This window comes from Mesitornis unicolor, unplaced genomic scaffold, assembly GCF_000695765.1.
Source record: "Mesitornis unicolor isolate BGI_N332 unplaced genomic scaffold, ASM69576v1 scaffold21327, whole genome shotgun sequence".
Classification (NCBI taxonomy): Eukaryota; Metazoa; Chordata; class Aves; order Mesitornithiformes; family Mesitornithidae; genus Mesitornis; species Mesitornis unicolor.
In genome coordinates, this window is record NW_010194588.1 from 1 (window position 1) to 22,787 (window position 22,787).

At 44.7% G+C, this 22,787-nt stretch overlaps 1 protein-coding gene across 1 annotated transcript; it reads left to right on the forward strand.

Annotated features, from left to right (window-relative positions):
- Window positions 1-4,413: 4,413 nt before the first annotated feature.
- On the forward strand, window positions 4,414-19,100 carry LOC104543291 (nuclear factor of activated T-cells, cytoplasmic 1-like). The gene is made up of 4 exons (XM_010187867.1): window positions 4,414-5,603; window positions 14,251-14,410; window positions 15,500-15,581; window positions 18,919-19,100. Exons 1-4 carry the CDS (start codon window positions 4,414-4,416, stop codon window positions 19,098-19,100), a joined length of 1,614 nt encoding a protein of 537 aa, XP_010186169.1.
- The last annotated feature ends 3,687 nt before the right edge of the window (window positions 19,101-22,787 follow it).

A 22,787-nucleotide genomic window follows, 5' to 3' on the forward strand; every position in this document is an offset into this window, starting at 1 on the left:
CCCGGGGGGTGGAAGTGGGGATATGGGTCTGGCCCGTTACAGAGATGGGCCAGTTCGAAAACCACTTCTGCCCCCTCCCGCCCCCCCCGGGAGCTGGAGCTAGTTAGGCTGAGGGTTTAGCTTGAAGGTCATCCGTACATAAAAATAACGAGTCTGAGTTTATCACGGGTCACACTGTTCCCGATTCTGGGGTCTTTGTCCGGCTATCTTTGTTTTGTTTTGGTTTTTTTTTTTTAAATGGCTTTTAACAATACTTGAAGTGGAAATTGGGTGGATGTGTCCGGAATTGACATAGAGAGAGGGAAAGTTGTTGTTTCCTGGCATGAGGTTGACTGCTACGGCGTAGGTGACAGCTGGTCACCATAAAAAGCTCTCAGACAAGCAGATGATTTAACGCAGCCTCAGAGTAAGGCTGTCTCTGTGCACCATCTTTTGCCTTTACATTGAAGTAGCTTCCCAAATCCTTGCCTGCGTATTGCAGCCCACCAGGATGCCCGTGAAGGCCCCTTCTGATGCTCCCCAGCTCTCCAGCACATTGTCAGCGTCCAAATAGTTTTTAGGAGTGCCTTAGTTTTTAGAAAAATGTGGTTTAAAGAGTTTCACAGCAAGCTTTTCAGATGAGTGTCCTAGTAATTAGACACCTGGAAAGCGGAGGGGCCTAAGCAAATTAAGTGTCAAAGTCCTAGTGAGAAAAGTACTCAATTCCATTAGGCAATTCTGAAAGCATGATTTTAAACATGGACCTAGATGTGGCTGGCTTAATCTTTAGAAATGTCAAATAGCTCTCACCTTCTGTGAAGTCCCTCTGAGCTGCAGGTGTTCAGCATTCCTATTTAAAGAATGTAAATAAAAACTGATGGTGCCCAGTGCCCTGCAGAATGAGCCCATTAATGACAGAAAGGAGTGAAACCTTTGCTGTATGAAATTAACTAAGAAAAAAGAACTGGATTTTTTTAATGTCACAAAATTATATATAATATATGAAGATGTGCTCACAAATCAAGGGGTCTGATTTCTTGTCATAGTTGTACTTAATGTAAGTGTGGATTTGTTGGAACAGAACTGTTGCAGGCTTGCACTGATCTCTCTGGTACTGGGGTTTGGCTCAAGATTTTAAAATACACCACTGAAAGTATCTTGGTAGTAAGTGCTCAGGTCCTGGGGGCCTCTGTGGGTCATGATCATGACAGTGTCTCCATGTCAAAGCGTTACCTTCCTTTCGTCCGTATCAGCACTGAAAATAACCTACACAGCTGCATTATGTGGTGCAGTTTCATGCCTTTGTAGCCATGTCCATCACCTGTCTCTCAGGACTGGCATTTTATTTCTACATGTCTCATTCACCCTGGCGAGGAAAATGTCAGCATGTTTCGAATGCTGACTATGTATGTGCGTTTGATGAATTTTGTAAATATGGAAGTTATTGAGAAGAATGTACTTTTTCTGAAATTGTAGCTGGTGGTTTTTAGCTCACAAACAAGGACTCGGACCTGTTCCCAGTTCTGGCTTTGGAGCTTTTATATTTGGTGGGCATACTTTCTACATGTTGCCTGAAAATGTAAGATCCCTAAATACATTTGCAAGTCTTTGGATCTTGCTTCTTTCAGGTTTGAGTACTATTGTGTGAGAAGTTGTATGACATGCTATTTTTCTTGTCACTTTAAAAGTTGACTTTTAAAAAATACACCTAATAGTTCTAAAGGAAGTTATTCCTTGCCATGTGCATTAGAGGAACTTGTTGCTTGAAGCACTTGAGGCTGTGTTTTAATTATTTAAAAACAAAACTAAACAAAACCAACTGGATTCCAAAAGCTGGTCTTTATATTGCCTGTTCAGCCTGGTCTGCAGATCTCCAGCAGACTTCAGGGTTTGAACTTCACTGTAGTCATGCATTAGATTTTAAGAGAACTGCTGGGTGCACAGTACTTTTCACGCAGGTAATAATTACCCCTGCTGTTATGTTTGTTTACCTATGTATTTTTAATAAAAGTTCTAAAGGCTAGGTGCTGCTGTTGCACCTAGTCTCCAAAGCACACCTGATGGGTACAGAACCCATGGTCCCCTGCTCAGAGTATCCGGCTGCATGGTAGAGCCGTGTCACCAGCTCCATCCACCTACATACCAGGCCAGAAGGCTGTGGAAGGGCCCACGGGGGAGAACAGCCTAGGCCAGTGTCGTGGTGGCAGCAGTGCAGTGCCAGGGATATCACCATTACCTTCCTCTGGAGCTGGAGGAAGCAGTGAAGGGATTGAAGCTGCCTTGAAGGAGCTGCTTAGACCCTTTCCTCAGAGCTAATTTCTGAAACAGTAGAATGTCCTACCACTGTTGTGCCACTTTGGGCTCTTTTTTTCCATGAAGAGCAAGAGGGAAGTGGTGTTGGTTGTGGTGATACTGAGTGGCGTGGCCATGTGGCAGGGCAGCAACAAAAGGGGACTAATTTTGGAAGGAGGGGACTCTTAATCCCCCAGGCAGATCTGTGCCTTGCTGTGACCGCTGTAGTCAGATTATCCTCGTCAAAGTAGCACCTCTTACTCCATAGTTCCTGCCTGTCTTGTTGTTTGAACAGAGTGTGAAGCTGCAGCTTGTTCTGAATAATCCAGTTTTATTTGTGGCACGCTCCCGTGTAATTTAATGACCCTTCCTCAGTAAATGGCCGCTCTCTGAAGGCAGGCTGGAGAGTGAGTTCAAAAGGTGGTGTCGCCCAGCGTTCCTGACTGTTACCTGATGTGACATACATCAGCTGGAACATCACAGGCTTGCTGCGAAACTGTGACAGCACATTAATTTTTCCTAAGTGTACTGTGCACCTTGGAGTCGTTGCCAGCAGGAAAGGCGAGTGCGGGATTGCCAGAGGATGACACCGGAGAGGACTGAGCTGATAAAGAAAAGAAAGAGAATATCTGGCTGCCTTACCAGTTTGAAGGCTCGTTTGCATCTGCAGTGCTCCTGAGGAGTGGGTCCCCTTGGGGAATAACAGTTTTTTTAAAGCTAATTAACACAGCTTTTCCACATCTCCCTAGGGAAGGTGGGCAAGGGGGGCTGCCAAGGGAGCTTGGCTCCTGAGAGGAGAGGGGACAAGTTCCCCGTGAGGTTTGACTGTGGGAGACACAGAGTTTCCCCTGTATCCTGCAGGAAAGTGCTGCTGCCATTATAAACCTCAGGGAGGGCTGATGTGCTGCAAGCACAGCTTGGGGTTGAGCTGGGTGCGTTTCCAACCTGCTGAGAGGAGTTGCAGAACAGCAGTGCCTGGACTCAAAGTTCAGCAGCTGTTGTCCCTGCTGGAAAGCTTTTGCTGTCTTTTCCCAGTAAGGCAAGAGGTGCTGACATTCAGGGCTCTGGCCCATGTGTGCTAGTGACACAGAGCTTCCCTGTATCAGGAAGCATGGGTTGATGACTCCTGATCCCACCACTGCTCAGAGGCCCAGGGGCATTTTGCCCTTGGATGAGGGCTGCCCATCTCCCCACATGCTGCCCACTGGTGTCTCTGGGTGGCAAAGAGAGACACATGTGCATCGCCGGGACAGGGGAGCAGAGCTGAGGGAGTCCCCTCAGCATGCTGACAGTGAGGTGAGGCAGCGATGATCTCCTGCGGACCAGCCTTGAGATGCTGGTCGCCATAGCACAGCAAGGATGGAGGCACACAAAGGTTTTTCCCCTGAGCTGGGTCTGGGAGCCCATTGGCACAAGTCTGTGATGGGATCTGTCACCTTCCAGGATTTCTGCACCGACTGTGCAACTCTGCTATTGCTTTTACGCACCCGGAGCTGTTAAATGGCTGGACCATTAGCCAAGAGAGTGCTGCTGGCAGCGCACGTGGCGCACGCAATAACCAGCAGTTTCAGTGGAATTTCATCTGTCGCGGAGTAGTGAGACATCCATGTTTATCCTTCACCTGGCCTCTGCCAGTTGGGCTGGAGGATAAGTGGTCCCAGAAACCAGAGCAGGTCAATAGTTCTGTCATGTTCCAAAATCCTAGTTAACTGGAACCAGTTGGAAACTTGCTGTAATGGAAATTTTGGTTGTGTGTATTTTTTTTTAACAGAATGCAGTTGATCATGTTCTTTGCTCTAGTCTGTCTCCACTTTTGGTTTTTGTCTTGTGTTTTTTGTGTGTTCCAACTTTTCAGGGAGGGAATTAGGCTCACTTATGTAAAAGCACATCTCTTGAGCAGCACTGCAGTCTCTGAATGCTGAAGTAATGTGGTTTGAAGACTCGATTTTTTGCTCTAAAGGTTCACATAAGAGGAGTATCCTGGAGACAAATTCAGTCCTTGTACATCCCCCTCCCAAAATAGTTTGTCTTATGCTGTTCAGTTAATGGCATTTTCAAGGGTGCTAGTCTGCAGTTTCTCCCCTAGCATGGCACACCTGTGGGCTGGGTTAAGGAGAATTATGCTTGTGTGTGTGTTGTGCCATGTCCCTCCACTCCAGCAGGGTGTTACTAAGCGAGTATATTTGTGCAGCACCTCATATCATTCTTGTTTGTTTGTTTGTTTGTTTTCCAGAACAGTATAATTATACATCTTCAAATGTAAATGCTGGCTTGCCTCTAAATGTGGCACATTCCTCATTGTCAACTCCATGTCATGGCCTCCAGACATCAAATCCTGTCATTTCAGTTGTCCCATCAACAAACCATCCTTCAGGATACGGAGGACACATCGACAGTGGGGCCTCTGAGTACTACCTGCCGCCAAACATCAGACCTAATGGAGCGCCAGCACTGGAGAGCCCTAGAATTGAGATCACTTCTTACATGGGACTTCATCATAACAACAACCAGTTTTTCCATGATGAAGTTGAGGAGGCCATCCCAAACGCCAAGAGGTCACCTTCCACTGCCACTTTGAACTTACCAAACATCGAGGCATACAGAGACCCATCCTGCCTGAGTCCAGCGAGTAGCTTGTCTTCCAGAAGCTGCAACTCTGAAGCGTCTTCCTATGAGTCTAACTACTCATATCCGTACACTTCACCCCAGACCTCTCCGTGGCAGTCCCCATGTGTCTCTCCAAAGACCACCGACACCGAGGAGGGCTACCAGCGCAGCATGGTGGCCTGCACTTTGCTCAGTTCTCCAAGGCACTCTCCGTCGACGTCTCCCAGGACGAGCATCACGGAGGAGAACTGGCTAGGGGCTCGCAACTCCAGGCCTCCATCTCCTTGCAACAAGAGAAAGTACAACCTCAATGGCCGGCAGACCTCCTACTCCCCGCACCACTCCCCCACGCCTTCTCCACAAAACTCGCCACGGGTGAGCGTCACGGATGAGACATGGCTGGGGAACACCAACCAGTACACCAGCTCCGCCATCGTCGCCGCCATCAACGCCCTCACCACCGACAGCACCATAGATATGAATGATGGGATTCCCATCAAGTCGAGGAAGACCGCCATTGACCATACCCCGTCCATGACTCTCAAGACTGAACCAGCTGGCGAGGACCATGGGACCATATCGCCAACTGCCGATTTGTCACCAGAAGACTTCTCCAGCTTTCAGCACATCAGGAAAGGAAACTTCTGCGAGCAGTACCTGTCTGTGCCACAACATCCCTACCAGTGGGCCAAACCAAAGTCTCTGTCTCCAACATCCTACATGAGGTAAGGAACCCCGACTTAGAGGGCAATCCCAATAATATCTTTATTGCATGTTTGTTTTCTCCGTCCTCTTCCTGTCTCTGCTTCCTGCCGGATCTGCCCATCCACTCATTCTACTTAGCCATATCTTGTGACGCTGCCTCTCTTGTTAGTATAGCATGACTGTGAGTAAAACCTTGAAGGGTTTAAAAGTCTGTTCTAGGGGGTGGCCATGCATGGGTAACTGGTTATCTGCTTCCCAGGGGATGAGTCCCAGCCTGGGCAGTCTGGAAATGAGGTATTCAGAAGCTCCTTAGGCAGCGGAACAATTTGGTACCATCAAACCTGTGCCTTTACTTTAATAGTTCATCACATCTTAGTATGCTTTTGTTGCAGAACAAGGAGGTGGTCCCATTAGTATGGATGTTACAGGGCCTTTTGCATTAACGCTTTGTATACAATGAATAAAACAGAATAGGAATATGATTCTTTTGTGCATTATTTCAGCTTTTACTTCACTTCATCTGAAAGTTGTTTATCAATCTCCTTTTCCTGTCTGTGTTGGACAGTAATACTCTTTTTCTCCCCTTCCCCATCATTTTTATGAAGAAAACCTTATTTGCCCACAATATTCTGGTCATGTTTATTTATCATAAGAGGACTGCATGTAGGAAGCACCACAGAATAGCCAGAATTTGAGTTAGATCCATTGCTTTCTCTTTTGGTCTCAGTTATGGTCTTTATTTTGAAGTCTTCTGAAGGCTGTGTATGCAGAGGCACATGGTACAGGAAAAGAGTTTGGCTTTCCCGAAGTCTGCAGTCTGATCCTGGTCTCTGGTTGTGATGACCACCACCCTCTTCTTCCTTCCCAAGCACTACTGGCTTCTTGCTTTTGACAGCAAAGCTGTCCTCCTCAAAATGAAAGAAGTGGGCATGTAGCTGAAATGTTTTATTAGTGATGCATTCCCTGACTCCCAGCCTTGCCAGTCTCACTTTTCTCCAGCCAGCACCTCTCTGCCATGTGCTGACTTCCAAAACTGAGATTGAATGGTCCATGGCCCTTTGTGTGTGTAGTGCTGAGGTCCCCTTTCTCACCGTTTTCTTCCTCCTCTCTGCATTGCCCAAGGTCCTTGCAGGACCCTGGCTCAATTCAGTGCTGGGAAACGCAGCAACCCCTTTGGGTCTGCCCAAGCCATCCAGAAAGAAGAGCTCACTGCCTTTCAGAGTTGGAGTAGAGACTTCTAACACCAGGCAAATCCTTCAGAGCCTTCCTGTGTACTTAAAAAAAAAAAGCCTTTTATGTTCTCCCACTGAAGTGCCAAGTAGCCCATGATCGTCAGAGAGGCTCACCGCTGGCTTTTGTATCGGGGGGCTGCTTTTTGCCAAAGACTTTGAGGGCAATAATAGAACAGTTTGACCAAACAGGCTTTTATCTTTCCGCTGCAGTGAGTGGCCTGTAGGTGCTTTGCTGCAGTCCATCGGGAGGCACCCGGCATGCCTGTGCGCTAACACAAACAAGAAAGGTGAAGCATACAGAACGGAGCCCCACTACGTTGTGTATTTAACATTTTTTTCCACTGTTTTGGTCTTGTATAAAATATGTTTCCTGGTTCTCAATATGTTTCCATGTGATCTCATTAACTCGTGCTCTAGGGCAGTTGGAAGTTACTCTCAAAATGTGATGTTAAGTTATTTTACCAATCAGATACACTGACTGTGCTTCCTTCCACCAAAAATACCTTTCATTTTATGTATATGAAAGTGCTGGGCAGCTGAGCACGGACGTCAACAGGATCACAGCCTACGCAACAGAAACTATGTTATTTTAAATCTTTAAAAAAAATTCGTTAAGAATTTGTAACAACAGAGCTGGATTTTTTTCCTGTTATTTTACACATCTGTTCTATTTCAAACGCGATGGCTGCAGGGGTGGGTTCCAACAAACAACTTGGGCTCCAAAATCTGCCCGGTCGTAATGATTTTGAGATAACCAGATTTGATTACCTCCTCTGTCTCTTCCTGAATGCACAGTAGAATTTTCATCAAAAGCCAACGTGCCTTGGAAAATCACTGACGCCTTTCCCTCCCTCTCCTGCGTTCCCATCAATGTGGGGGTGGTCCCAGGCAGACCGTTGGCTGGGCGCTTTCTCCTTTCCCGGGGCTTTGTAGCGGGCATAAGTCTAAAAGGGAAACGGCTTTTTGGTATTGTTTCTAAAATCAATTACGTTTTTCGCTTATTGTCACTAAAGCTCAATCCTCTTTAGGCTTTTCAAGTTCTGGAGCAAAGGAATAATAAGAGTATATAGTAAGAGTGTTGCAATGCCTGCCTTAAGAGAAATGCAGTCTTTCCTTGCCTCATTCTTCTCTTGACTGCTCGCGAAGACCTTGAACTCAGAGCCTCAGCCCTGTCCCCAGGCCCTGGGGTCTTTGGAGCGGATTTGGGCTTGCACATCCCCCTGAAGGGCTACGATCATGTGACTCTATTCCTGTAGGACACTCGGCCTGTGAGTGCTACGGATGGCTGTGGGAGCTGAAGCTGCATGGGGTAACCCAGATCTGCTGGGGATTTGTCTGCAGTGCTCTGGTTGCAGCCCAGGGCCCGGCACCAAATCTTTGGGTGTAGAAAATGCCTAGAGACCAAGCAGATATTAAGAGGAAGTGTTGGAACACACCTTGAGGTAGAGATGGGAATCATACCTTTTCCAAACCAAAATGGGTTACCTAACTGTACCAGTCTGCCCCAAAAACTATTGAAGGTAATTCATTACATGGAGAGACAAGAAATGGTCTTTGTGAAATTCAGCTTTAGCTTTTTACTCCAAGGTTTTTTTCTTTTTTCTTTCAGTATTTATGCATTGCACAGTCTCACTCAAATGCAAGAAGTTTCTGTCTGTAGTCTCTCTTTTATAGTTAATGTAGCAAATAGTTTAAAAAGAAGGACTTCACCAGGCAGTTATTGTATGAGCAGGTGACACTGTGTTTCTCCAGCCCTTGCTATCTCAGCTGTGTTCCTTTCTGTGACATTTCTCCATCGTTCCTTAGTGCTGTGTAATGCAGAATTTCTCACGGGCAAAAATGTCAAAGCCAAAATGGAAATACAGGACTGGACTTCAGCCCTCGGATATGGGGGCAGTATTAGTGACTATTTCCAAAATCAAAATCCCATTTTTATTTTTTACCTGCTCATCAACATGTTCAAAATAATCCCATATCACAACAGAAAGTACAAGCACTCATGAAAGTGCTGGATTTCTTACACATTTTTAATGACTTCCTCTTTAGCCACGGTATTTGACTAATCACAACCTGACATTTCCTAGAGACAGTTTCTTGTTGAAAAGTAATGCATTGTGAAGATTTCCAGTGCCATCAGTTTAATCCAAGAAGTGTGTTGGCCTGTAACACTTGAGTTTTTATTTAATGTAATTTTTTTTGGCGGGAGGAGGAAGAGAAATGGTTGGGTTTGTTGGTCGAGCATATGGCATGTATGAGGTCTACCACACCAAACGGCATTTCCAGAAATAGACACCCAGTTCCAGGTGGCCTATAAAAGCTCCCTACTGTATTTTCTTGTGCAGTTTATTTTTTTTTTAACCATTGAAAGCCACATTTTCCTTTAGCTGCAGTCTCTTTTTCAGCCTCAAAAATATACATGTATGTTCTTGACCTCACAGTCAAAGGGTCATGTAGTTTTACATATAGAGGCTGCAGTTTGCACCCAAAGAATTTATGGCTGGATACCTGCCTACCAGTTGCAAAAGCACATTTGCCTTTTGTCTGCATCAATGGGCCTGTTTACGTTTTGTGGATTTTTTGGATTCCACGTTTGTGACTGTGTTTGAGTGTTAAACTCCGACATTCAAAAATTGTTCATTGAGGCCACAAACCGTGTGATTTCCTTAAAAATCGTGATTTTTAAAATGTTGCGTATTTTTTCCTTCTTTCTTTTGATTTGTGAACCTTTTAGTTGCTTTTAATGGTTTGTTTGGTTTTTGGTTGGTTGGTTGGTTGGTTTTTTAATAGATGTTTTGGTCCAGATCATGAGATAGAGGAAAACCTTACTTGGGAGAAGTTGAATTTCTTGAGAAATTGGGGATTTCTGAAGGTGGAAAAGGGCACCAGCTATCAGATGAGATAGTCACTGGTGCAGCAGCACCCGATTTGCTGACCTCTGTGTTTGTGGCAAGCTTGCGTGTTTATGGCGAGCGAGAGGAAGTTCCTCAGACAAAGCAAAGGCAGGGCTGCATGGGGAGGACCAACTGAAATGGGAACTTGTGGCTGTGTCAGTGACCATCTACTGAGGCTCATTAGTGTTAATTGAGGGGTGGAGGGATTGGACCAAGAAAAGCCCACAGTACCCCTGACCTTTTTCTCTCTCCTGCTGTATTCATGCTGGATGGGGATATTTGGGTGTTCCAATAAATTTGGTTTGCCACCACGTAGCAGTGGCTTTTGGTTACGTTAGGTTGCTGTACTATAAGGCTGAAGACTGCTTGGAAGCCTGCCTGAGTAAACTGATTTGTTTGTTTGTTCGATTTAATCTTCCCCTGACTGGTTTAATCCCTCCTCCTGACTGTTCTTCAGTTCATTCAAATGCCCTATGAGCATCTTATTAGTGGTCTCCCTTCACCAGCTCCTTGTAGCACCACTCGTCTCCATTCCCACAACAATAATTTATTGTTCTTTCTCTAAGTCAACAAATGTAAAACTTCCCATGCAAATCGATCTCTGAACGTGGAATTTTAGGACAGTACTGTTAGGTATTATCTGGGAGTATGACAACAACTTGCATTTTCAGGCTGCGGTGTGAGGAATTCCAGTGCACCACATGCACTCCACAGAGGAGCTACTTGTTCCGCATGCCAGCAAAATGCAGCCAAGTTTTGGGTGGGATGCAGCATCTATTTTAACAGCTCGCAGCCAGATTGCTCAATTGTCAGACGGGAAATTAAAAAAAAAAAAAAAGAGAGCAAAATCTACCCACGTTAACTCATAGGTGAAATGTGAAGCAGGTATGCTTTTCTGACCACAATCAAGTTGGTGGGCACATAGGCATCATCGTTCTTTTCTTACTCTTCCAAGAAGCACACAAGGATCTTTAACAGCCATTCGCTTCAATGCGAGACATGGGTAATAAATAATAAATTGTAACCATATTTGCATTTGGTGCACAGTTGAAGCAGGGGCAAGCTAGCGGCCTGGTAAGAGTTTCAGCAGCCCTGTGGTTTCTCTACTGTTTTTGTTGCTGAAGGAACACTCCCTGTTGGTAAAAGTAAGTTTAGTGCAAGGCACCCAGTCTCAGACGCATTCTGTCTAAGTCACTAGCTTTACTTTGGGTGTGGGAACTGGCTCACCACCCTGTGAGTTGTGCCGGTGTCAGGCAGCTCTCTGGGGTGGGTGACTCTGTGCTATGGTAGTGAGCAGTATTAGTCCCTCCGTGAGGCTGGCTGCTGTTCCGACACCTTTTGCACAGCAGTCCAGTGAAGGACAAAAATGTTTGCAAATCTCTTTTTCAGGTGGCCTTGGGCATCTAGTAGCTTAGAAGGTGTAATAGTAATTTAATTCCCAAATGCATAGCAGTCATGTGCAAGTGGGGCTTAAACACCTTTGCAAAGTTTAGTAGAAGTTTTTGGCTCCGTTTCCTCCCTGTCTGTATTCCAGTGTGCTGCTTAGTATCTTTCTTCTTTTTTTTTGTAACTTGATAAATCTTTCTCCTAAAGGCAGAAGTCAGCCAGACTGGATAATCTGTTTTTGATTTAATCATATTGTGTATCTGGTGTATGCAAAATAAATCACTATTCATCTGTTTTGTAATCTGATTTATGAAGGATGGAGTTACATTGAGCGAGTTTTCTACAGCCTAACACCAGGTTTTGTGAACCCGCCTTGAAACTACCATCCGTCATTACAGCATTTAGGAAGAGTACAGTTAGATTTATTATGGCGTAGAAAGGAATGGGACAGTTTTTACAGTTGGCGGAAAATTCGATCTGAGAAAAATACACTGATGTATATTTGATAGGAAAACTGCATGAAGACCTTTTATTTCTCTTCTTGACCCCTGTGGAGGGGCTCTCCTCCCCTCCGCGTGATGCCGGCTGGATGAGGTGGTTTGGGACTTTTCAAATTGATAAGGTTTATTTGCAGCAACCAGATCTGATTTTACCACATTTGCTTGGTGACTTTTTCCTTTAACCACGTTTAGCCGCAGGAAATTAAGTGCATGATGAAGATAACCTAACATAGGAAATAGCACTGACAACCCCAGCCCATGACACTGTTAAATGCATCACTCTGCTTCCTTTATCAGGAAAACTGCCATTAATTGTCAATTTATAATTGGGCAGGTGGTATTTTGGAATTTTGATGGTAGATTGCAGGCTAACAGCAAACTGCATTTTTATTTTCAGACTTTATTTAAGAACATGAATTTACAATTTAATCATACTGACATTTTCAGGTGCCGATTTGAAAGGGTTTTCTGTGGGTTTTTTCTTCGGTTTTTAAAGAGATGTAATTAGTTATGGAACTATTACTTACTTCCATATATCTCAAAAAAAAACCCCAGCCCTCTTCACTTGAGGGCTGCATGCTGCGGATCAGACTTGTCCTTTTTAATTAAGTGTTAAAAATTTCTAGTCTGATAGATGAGTCCTCAGGAAAAAAAAAGATCCATCGAGTGAGAATTTACTTAAAACCAGAAACATCTGTTTAAAAATGTGTGGTGATCATCACCAGGAGAGACACAGCTGTTTTGCTCTGCTCTTTGTCATTTATCATTAGTCAAATATGGTTTATCCAGAATTTTTTTTTTTGAGACTTTTTCAGACTGAAGTATGTGTATCTAACATACTAGGCAAAGAATAGCAGCTATATACAATGTCAATTTGCCTGTAATTTTTTGCCATCTCTTTGAGTGTCAAATAGCAAAAGAGCTTTTTCTTACCCCTGTGGTGGGCCTTGCCCGTTTTGAGGGAGAGGCTTGCACAGAAGCTTAGAAGATGTAGCATCCTACTTCTAGCCAAGGCTAGGGCTCCTGTGCTTGAGGGGACAATAGCCAAATTCAGGATTTGTCCCTGGTGGGGTCTTATCTCTGCAGAGGATGCCCCACTGGCTCTTGCTGGATCCAGATGTTCATGGGAGCTGGGACCTCTCACAGAGGCAATGTTTTTCTTTTGGATAAGCTCCCATTTGGGCTGAACTGAGAGCTGCTGGTTTTTTCTCTGTCCTGTTATTTTTGAGGATGCTCTGTGTCCTGAGGGCTGGAGAGCAGAGCAGCTGGAAGTTTGGACCCTGCTGGGGTAGCACAGCTCAGGGGCTCCAGCTGACCCCTTTAACCTGTGTAGTGCATGTCTGTAGGTGTTCACATCACGTGGCTCAAATTTATAAGTAGTGAAGAAAGATAATGGAGAGAAACGTAGCACCTCCTGAAGTCCCATCAGTGTATATGTACATATGCACTAGCAGATGTGAGTTAAACATGCTGGTGGTAAAGGGCTGGATGAGCACTTAAAAAAAAAAAAGGCAAAGTTAAAAAAGAGCTGGAGCAAGTTGTTAAAGTCTCTGTCCTGACAGCAGGCATGCTTTGGGGGATGTGAGAGCTGCAATGCCTGAGGAGCCACCAGCACACTGGATTAGTGTGTGGGTCACTGGGATGGTTAAATGGAGTATTCAGACTACAGCTTGTAAAATAAAGGCTTTTGAAGGTGAGGAGAATTCACCAAAGGGAAGAATATATGGTAGACATGAAATTAGCATTTTCATCGTGAAGCTTTTTGCTTCGATTTTAAGATCAGTGAATTTGACTCAGGCCTTCTTTTTCTACAGTGCTTGTTTGTTTCTTTTTCTTTTCTTTTTCAACCCAAAGCATCAACATGGCATTTCTTACAGTTGAGCTCTCCTGACTATTTTCAAGTGTGGTTTTACACTGGAAGTGGGTTTCTAAGAATGACACTTCCCCACCATTGCATGCTGTTGGGTCTGTTTGCTTGTGTGATGGTAATGAGTCCTTCGTATTTTAGCTAATTACCGAGTCAGTACAGGGCCAGAAGGGTGAGCTGGGTTTTCTTTGGGCTTGTGCGTCATGGCTAGTAGGATTTGTAAGCAAGTTCTGACTTCAGAGCTTGCTTCCTTGCAATGCATGAACCAGAAAGAGATTGTCTTTGCTTTGAGGCACTCTGACGTGTTTTGTGCTGGGAAGGAAGCTGGGAAATGGCTTTTTTTCTTCTTTCTGCCCCCTGTAAACTGAGCAGATTTGTTGAAATCCATTAGATTCATTAAATGCAGAACTCCTCCAGAGCTGGTTTGGCATTACACTTTCACAGCAGAAATCTTCTTCCTTAAATTCCTTTGCATTTTTCTGCCTACCTTTCTCCTTTTGGTTCAAGAATCAATATATTAAGATATTTGTAAGCTGTGTCTTAATATTTTTCCATTTTGTTTAAAAATCGGATAGCATCTGGGCCATCAGATATGCTCAACCCATAAATCTTCATAAAATAACCATTACCTTCTAAATTACTTATGTCGTGGTGTTATCCATATTGATGAAATTTTAAATGTAAGATAGTGAAGGACGAACTGCGAAACGGTCTCTAATAGTGCTGGATGCTTGTGGTTTGTGATAGTATACTTGATGTTAATTTTTAATACATTTTCCTTTCCATTATAGCCCATCCCTGCCGGCCCTTGATTGGCAGCTGCCATCTCACTCAGGACCTTATGAACTGCGTATTGAAGTGCAGCCGAAATCCCACCACCGAGCTCATTACGAGACAGAAGGCAGTCGAGGGGCTGTGAAGGCATCTGCGGGGGGCCACCCTATTGTGCAGGTACCAAATCGTGTAACTAGCAGCACAGGTTGTTTATCTCAGCACTCTTTGGCAAGCACCCTTTTTTCTCCAAAATCAAAAAGTGATGAGAGACTTTTCCTGTCCTCAAAGATCACTATGTATGAGCATGCATAGAGCATATTTTAAACTGCATGGACCAAGTGTTTATTAAAAGCAAAGCAAGAGCATCCACTTGCTCTTACCAATGAGAATATGGCCCAAGTGGATCACTGCTCTGTCTGTGTACGACTTTGCAAGTCGTCAGCTGGCAAGCAGTGACTGTGGACCTCTCTGTGCAATCGGATCCCAGACATGCAGTTTATACTGAAATCAGCTGGAGACGTGCCTCAGTACATTTAAACCTTAGCTTGAGGTTGGATCTAATCAGAGCTGTGAACGCATGTTGGAGGGCAGAGCTGTAGTAGTAATGTGGAAGTATGTTGCTGATTTGGATGTTGCAGTGAATGCTGTGCAAAGTGGGGCTTTTGGGGTTTCTTCTGTTTAGTTCCTTAAACCCTTCCAGCCGCTCTGGAAATCATCTGAGGTCTCAGTGTAGTTTCATGAATTCTACCGAACTCTTCAGTTACCATATAGAATGCACTTAATTTAGTAACACTGTAAAATGGCCCTTAATTCATTTGTATGACTAGTCTCATTCATTTTTAAAGGACTTTTCTCAGGAGTGGGAAGAACAAAATCTAGTTGTTTAAAACAGAAGAAGAAAAAGTAGCTGGAGAGAGACAACTGTGCCTGTCCCTCCTCAGCTGCTTCTTTCTCACCCAGAAGTTAAACTTCCAGGTGCCTTCTATTAGGATTGTGACCCCCTGTGCAGCAGAGCACAGGTTTTATCCCTGCTGGGTCACTGTGGCACCCATGGGTGTCAGGACATTACACTCTGTCTGTGGGAGGAAGGTGGGCACTGCCGCTGTGCTCGGGGCCACTTAGGTTTATGCCATGACTCTTCCTGTAGGACCAGCATCTTGTCAAAAGAGCAGATGGCTCAAGATGATGTACAGACCACACATGCAGGGCTTGTGTGTGTTTGTTTATTTGCTGTAAAGCCCCTGTGAGCAAACACGTTGTTCGAAGGAACGATGTGCATTTGAGGTGACACTGGGCAGGGAATGCCGCTGCAGAATTTGTGCGCTGCTGCGGCAGCTGAAAAATGAAAGTGAGGGGAGTTGTCGGCAGTAAACACAGCTCGCTCTTTAGCTCTGCCAAAACTCATCAGTGGCATGGGATTATGGAAGTGATCTGCTGAAAGACGAAAGGTTTTAGCAGAACATTTGTGAATGATATTAAAGAGAGGTTTGTGGCAGACATGCTTGATGACAATTAATACCTAGTGTGTTTGTGGCTTGATGCAAGGAAATGTAAATGGGGAGGCATCAATTTGCAGCGGCCAGCCTGGCGTTTAAAGTTTCCTACGTGCTTTTTGAAAAGACCGAATGTGATGCCAACATTTAATTGGGCTAAATGCATCCAGACATTTCCCCTCTCATCCCCTGTCCCAGTCGGGAGGGAGGGAGCAGGCTGCTTCCAAACACAAACAAGTGTCAGAACAGAGGAGAGGAAACTGCGGAAGGGCATGAAGGGAGAGGGGAGGAAGCAGCCAGTCCTAGCCTTGTCAATTGGCTCTACCGGTTTAATAAAGATTAATGTATTTTTCAGTCCTTTTATTAAAATGTGAACATCCTTTTCTCCAAAAAGAACAGAAACATAAAGAGGGCCAGAAAAAGCTTCTCCATGCTGACATTGCCATCCCAGCCAGAGTTATCTGTTTGAGGAAATACTTAAAATCTTCTGACTTAGACCAGAGTTGGGTGCATGAATGGATGGATGAAACATACTGCCAAAAAAGAAAGAAAGTACTGACAAATACTTATTATAAGAGAAATAGTAAGTACTTGAAAATAAATACTTTAAAAACAAAAGTACTTATAAATAAATGAAAGGAGGAAATCTAGAGAGTAACTTCTGATAAATTGGTGACTGACAAAAGCTGCAGAATGCCCCTGTGGATCACTAGATTTCCAGATGTTGCTTGGGTCATGTTTGATTCAGTCGGCAGTTGCACAGAAAGTAGCCCAAGCTTCGAAGTTCACACCCAGATGTAAGCTCAAACTATCTGAGTGTCTTCAGGTGAGAGATTTTGGATCAAACTTTTCCCTCTGAGATTTCCTGATGTTTTCAATTGTGCTGACTCAGGGAAACCCCTCATAAAACTGCTCCGACGTCTTGCACTACCCTCCTGCATTATTTTTTTGCCCTGTGTGGGCAGTCAGGTCTTTCTTATGTCACTGCTTTGGAGGGGCTTGCTTAAATTCTGTTTTTATTAAAGCTCTTCCCCTTTACCTTCAACAAGAGGAGAATGCAGAAGAATGATTCTTCCTCCCTTCTCTGTTTCAACACCCCCCTCACTAGCATCCTGCTTTCCAAACCAGAGATTTTCTCACACGAATACCTCCACATATCTGTAGATGCCAAGGCAGAGAAGAAGTAAATCCAAAAAGCATCCACTGCTCATGGCATGATTCCCCAGCAAAATTGCCTGGAGGTTCCTTTCTCTGCAGCTGGAGCGTGTTTATCTTTTTTTTCCAGGCAACATTAGCTCCCTTTGCTGCTGCTCCATCTCTTCTTGTAGGAGTGGAAGGTCTGAAAATCAAAGGTTTCCGAGGCAAGTGTTGTGGATGTGGAGAATGGTGGTGTAGGAGGGCAGGAGTCTCTTTTGGGTGTCACATGAAGTCCAGGCTTGGAGACCAGTTTTTTCCTTGGCTCTAGTGGCTCCTCCAGGATGTGACTTTTCTTGGAAGCTGGTGAGGGCCGCATGTAAAGCTGAAGAGCTCTGCACAGGGACCCAGCAGTGTGCTGAATGCCCACCAGTGTATGAGGTTAATGTCTTCTGCTAAACCAGAGCCTGGGAAAGGGCAGGCAGTGCTGAGCATGGCTTGCTGCTGTGGGTGGGTCTGTGCTGAAGGAACAAGACTGGTGGTTGCTGGTGGCTGCCTGCAGCAGCAGGGTCTTGCCCCAGCCTGGTGCTGAAAGGCACCACTCCTTATCATCTCTCCATCAGCTGCATGGGGCTTGCTCACTAGAGGCTCCTGCAGGCTGTCTCCCAGGTGTATTTCATGCCAGCAGGATTTCCTATGGATTTCCTTCTGTGGGATAGCTGCACCCTGCCTTCTGCAGTTAGGAATGATACGGTTTTGAGCGCTTCAAGTCGCCTGTGAAGGCTAACGAGCTCGGTAACGCAATATTCCTCTCTCACATTTTGCCTTTGCCTGTTTGGGTGTTTGGCTGCTGTGGCAGCCTCAAGCTATCGCTGTTCTCGATTGCTAAACGTTTTGAGAGTGGGATGAGCCGGCGCACCTAGCAAGCTAAAAATGCTGCAGCAGAAGATTGGCAAGTGAGAAATGGTGGGGAGTGGTGCTGGTGAGCTCACGGCTGGCACCAGCTTTTACCTCTTGGCTCGGGGAAGTATTTTGCAAGTTCTCGTTGCCTACGGTCATTTCAGACCAAGGTACTCCCCCCTCTGAGTCAGAACGGGGCCAGTGCCCCAGCTGGCATTGGCCATCACGAAGCTGTGTGCTGTGCCAGGTGAGGGTGAAACCTGGGACCACTTTGCAGAGCGAAATCACGCCTGTTAGCATCCTACTGGCACCTCCTCGTTTGCAAGACTTCACAACTAAGGTGAGGATTTCTCTGAATGAAGCAAGATGAAGTGACTGGGGACTTGAGGAAACCCACGGAATTTGATAGCGACAGCCATATTTTAAGCGAGGTGAATTTAATTGAAGGGGTTTACATCCCGAATGTCTTAAAAATGCCCTCCATTTGGACCCATCACCCATTCTTAATTTTGAGAGTGGTGGTGAGGAGTTGCATGGGATAGGGGTTACATTCCAGCCAGAGATGGCTCTTTCAGCTGCAGGTGAGTAATCTGGCAGATAAAAGCTTGGGATCCCTGGAGAGGGATGGCACCAGATTATGAATATGTGGTCTGTAGATATTCTTATTAATAACTCATCTTTGGAATAAGTCAAGCACTTTGGCTGCCTGCGATGGAATTTTTACAAGCAGGGCGCGGTGTATCTGTGAGATAAAATCCAAACACTCAAGAATGTTTAATTAAAGATTATGATTTACTCCCATAGAAGACTGGACTAAAGGGTGAAAGAAAATATTCGAATACATAAAATAGTCTAGTAAGCACTTTAAAAAGTCATTATTATTATTTTTTTGATGCAAAATATGCCAGGAATTTTCTTCAAGATCATTCTTGACATGAGGTAGATAAACTGGTTAGAAAGAGGGAAGAAAATGAGTTGCAGAGTTTTTCCTTTTTTATCTAGGTAACCAGTACTAGCCAGAATTTGTTTTCCTCTTGGAAAAATAAGTTAATATTGAAGATACAGTGAATGCTGCCTTGACTTTCACTGAGTTGCTTTGCAGTGAGATGGCAGAGGCTGTATATGACTTGTGTGCTCCAATACTGAATTTGATCTGAGCCTGTGAACAGATGAATAGTCTGAACACCCTCATTTCACAGGCAAAACACAACAATTTGTCTGCTGGTTTACATAGTCAAAATGTTGTCTGTGCCAGGAGACTTGCTTGCAAGGGTTGGCTCGTGTCATTTCTTGACAAGATCTCAAGTGGGCACTTTGGGTCCAATTTTCAAAAGCCTTGAGGCATATGTTGGGATTTTTAAATTCCTGTATGACTAACAAGTGTCAAACTCTTCTCTAAAGCAATTGCTGCTTCAGTAGTTTCGCACATCTCTGTATCACCATAATTAGGCACCAACATGCCCCCAAGGTATTTGTGCACCCCCCTTAGCACGTGGAGCATCATTTGCTTAGCATGGATCAGTTGGCTTTGTTGCTTTTGGGTAATGAGCTCAAGTACTCCAGATCCAGGTGCTGGCCACCACAGGTATCTATCAGAGCCCTTTAATCTTTTGGACCCAAGGGCTATGAATACCTTTTGCAAACCCCTCAGGGAACAGGAAGCCTTGTTGATCAAAGTGTTGTAACTTCAGGAGGTGGCAGTCTGTCCAACGAGCTGCAGATGCATTCAGGTTGGCACTTTATGTTTTAACATCACAGTCCCATACAGCACTTCTCATGCTCTCGGCTTCACAAACAGTGTGAGTTAATAGGGTTGTGCAGTTACACGGAAGGCAAGGTGGGAAGAAGAGAGAAATTAAGAGCTAAAGGAAAAGACTGGAAAGGGGTGTTCACCATTGCTGACAGGAAGGAGATGAAGGGATAAGGCAGCTGAGAGGAAGGCTGTTCCAGACAGAGCGGGGCAAGTCCTTCGCAGCAATGCTTTGATGCTGCACACCAAGAGTGAGCCCGTGGTTAATTTATAAGTTCATAGTATGGGGCTTCTCATATACCTGCAGTGCATGCATGAGTGCTTTTCTTAGTAGGGGTACCCCAGTGCTGAGAGTATGTTTTAAACAAGTGGGCTGCCACCATTGCTGGGTGAGTCAAGGGAACTGGAAGGAACACAGTCAATGGTGGGTCCAACTCATGGCCATCTGACCAAGAGGAGTGGATGTGGAAAAAATCGTGTTAGCCGCTTTCCCCTTCCCTCTCTTGGTCTATCAGAGCAAAGAAGAGGGCATGTTCTCGTTAGTTAGCAGCGATTCAACTTGCTGTGCTACACTGGACTTCCTCTCTGTGCTGCTCTTAACTTCTTTTTAGAAGACAGTGTCACCCTTTTATCCAGATGGAAATATAATCCTTTCTTGTGGTGAGGATATAAAGACATTGGCAAGCACCTGTTAGCCAGGTTGCAATTAATAGCACAAAGCCGTGCAACCATACAACAAACCAGACAGGGAGCCTACATTTTATAGCCTTGTTTTAGACAGCCGGTACTTCTTAAGAATAAATCTAAACTGAATGGCTTTCTCACTTCTTGCATCTGTATAGCTAAAGCTAACCTCAAACTAGCAGACAGATAATCAAAACTGAAAAGGAGAATGATTTGGCAGATGTTTAAGGCTGCTATTGCTTCTATAAATCCAACAAATGGAAGAAAGCCCATTGAAAGCTTTTTATCATGCTTTTTCATCGTTAGAAGATTGTATTTTGGGAAGGGGGGATAAGCACGTCCCATGGGGGAGTTCCACAAGCACAGCTGTATTGGTAGCTTATGGCCTCCTTGGGAAGGGCCAAGTCCAGAAGGGAGCCATTCTGAAAAGAGTGCTGCTGTCAGCCAGTGAAGATTTCACGATCCTGAAAATGCAACTTCAGCTCTGATTTATGAGCAGTCCTGGGGACAGGCCTCTGCTGTTTGGCACAAAAGCCCTTTCCAAATGAAAAACAAAATTTCCACCAGCCAGTGCTTGGGTAATGCACTCTCCTCTCCTTTAAAAATGATACCTCGCCCACACTGGGCCTGACAGATGCCGCAGTATATATCCCGGCTGTCAGGATGTCAAGATATTCAGTCTGGCTTCCCAGCCCAAAGGATTTAGCCCAACATCCTACGCTTGCCTTTGGTTTGGAATTGCTGGCCACTGGCAACGCAGAAGTTGGTGGTGCCCTTGAGGGAGGAGAGGATGGAAAGTGTTCCCACTCCTCTACTGTTGCTGTCTCTGTTCCCTCGGGAAAGAGGATGATATCGGGTCCCAGCTTTCCTCTTCCTTGGCCTTTCCCAGTTTCCTTTCTGCTTCATCCTTTGTGACAAGGCAGTTGGTGGCATTGCTCTCACTGTGTGGTGTATCTTCTAGCTGTCCTCCGGTGGTGGTTGATAAGGCAAAGACCTTCTAGGTTAGACTTAGAAAGAAAGCAGAGGAGTCATCTATCTTTATCTCTATCACTGCTCTTAGAGCCATCCTTTCTGCTTCCATTATGTAGTGGTTTAATGCCAGCCAGCAACCAAGCACCACACTGCTGCTCACTTGCTCTCCCCCACCCTGGTAGGGTGGGGAGGAGAATCAGCAGAACAGAAGTGAGAAAACTCACGGATTGAGATAAAGACAGTTTATTAGGACAGCAAAGGAAGAAATTATAATAATGATAATAATGATAATAATAATAATGATGATGATGATGAAGATTAAGTATTTAAAAATATATACAGAATGAGTGAAGCACAGTGCAATTGCTCACCACCTGCTGACTGATGCTCTGCCAGTCCAAAGCAGGAGTCACAGCCTCCTGGCAAACTTCCCCCACTTTATATACTGAACATGACATTATATGGTATGGAATATCCCTTTGGTCGGTTTACATCAGTTGTCCTGGCTATGCTCCCTCCCAGCTTCTTGTGCACCTCCTCACTGGCAGAGTATGGGAAGCTGAAAAGTCCTTGAGTTAGTATAAGCACTACTTAGCAACACCTAAAACATCAGTGTGTTATCAACATTGTTCTCATACTAAATCTAAAACATAGCATTATACCAGCTGAAACCAAAACCAGGACACCTTGTTGGGTTGGTTTTGGTGACCAGCAGCACGTGCACCCTGAGTCTCTAGAAACAATGTGATGGAAGCCCCTGCAAGACTAAGAGAGACAGAATATATATCTAGTAGTCTCGTCTTCACTTATTCCTCATTTACTGTCCTTATTCCTCATTTACTGTCCTCAGGACTCATGCTGCATCCCTTCACTTGGTGAATTGTTTGCTGTGTGGACAGAGTTTTTTCTGCATATTTTTTGAAAGGGTGATTCATTATTATTTTGGGAGCATACTTCAAAAACATGTAGCTTTGCTCGCCAGGCTGGAATCAGGACTCATCCTTGACTATTTGAGTGCTATGCTTTTTTAACCTTTCCATCCCTTTTGTCCACTGCTTAATATTGCATCACTTCTGCTACAGGCTGCAGACACCTCTTGCTCTGTCTCAGAGTTTTCTTTCTAGAAGTTGCCATTCCCCTTTTCTGCAAATGGTCAGGTCCAAAGCAAGAAAGAAAAATCCCCCTTGCCTTGTTTTTTTTTCTACATAACTAAATAAAGTGCAACTGTGTCTGTAGGCCTGGGAAGTATCTGTCAGAGGGTGGTGTTCAGTGAAGGTGGAAACAAAGAAATTAATATAATCAGCAGTTAAATAGGAGATTTCTTTGCAGTGGTGTGCTAGGAAAACAACCTGCACAAGCTGCAGCAGCCCAGCAAAGGCATTTGTGGTACTGCTGGTGAAGCTGCTGCAAATGTGCTTACAGAGCTACACGTTCCCGGTTCCCTCCTTTGGACTCTGTCAAGATCTGCAAGAGCTCAGGAGCCCACAGTGTGATCTGTTCTCTCTTACATTCCTTTTTTAAAAAAGTCTTAGAAAGAAATGGTTCAGCTTAAGTGATACAGGAATAGAAGAACAGCATCCAGTGAGATTTCTGAGGATTTTGGCACAATTGAGAGCTTAAA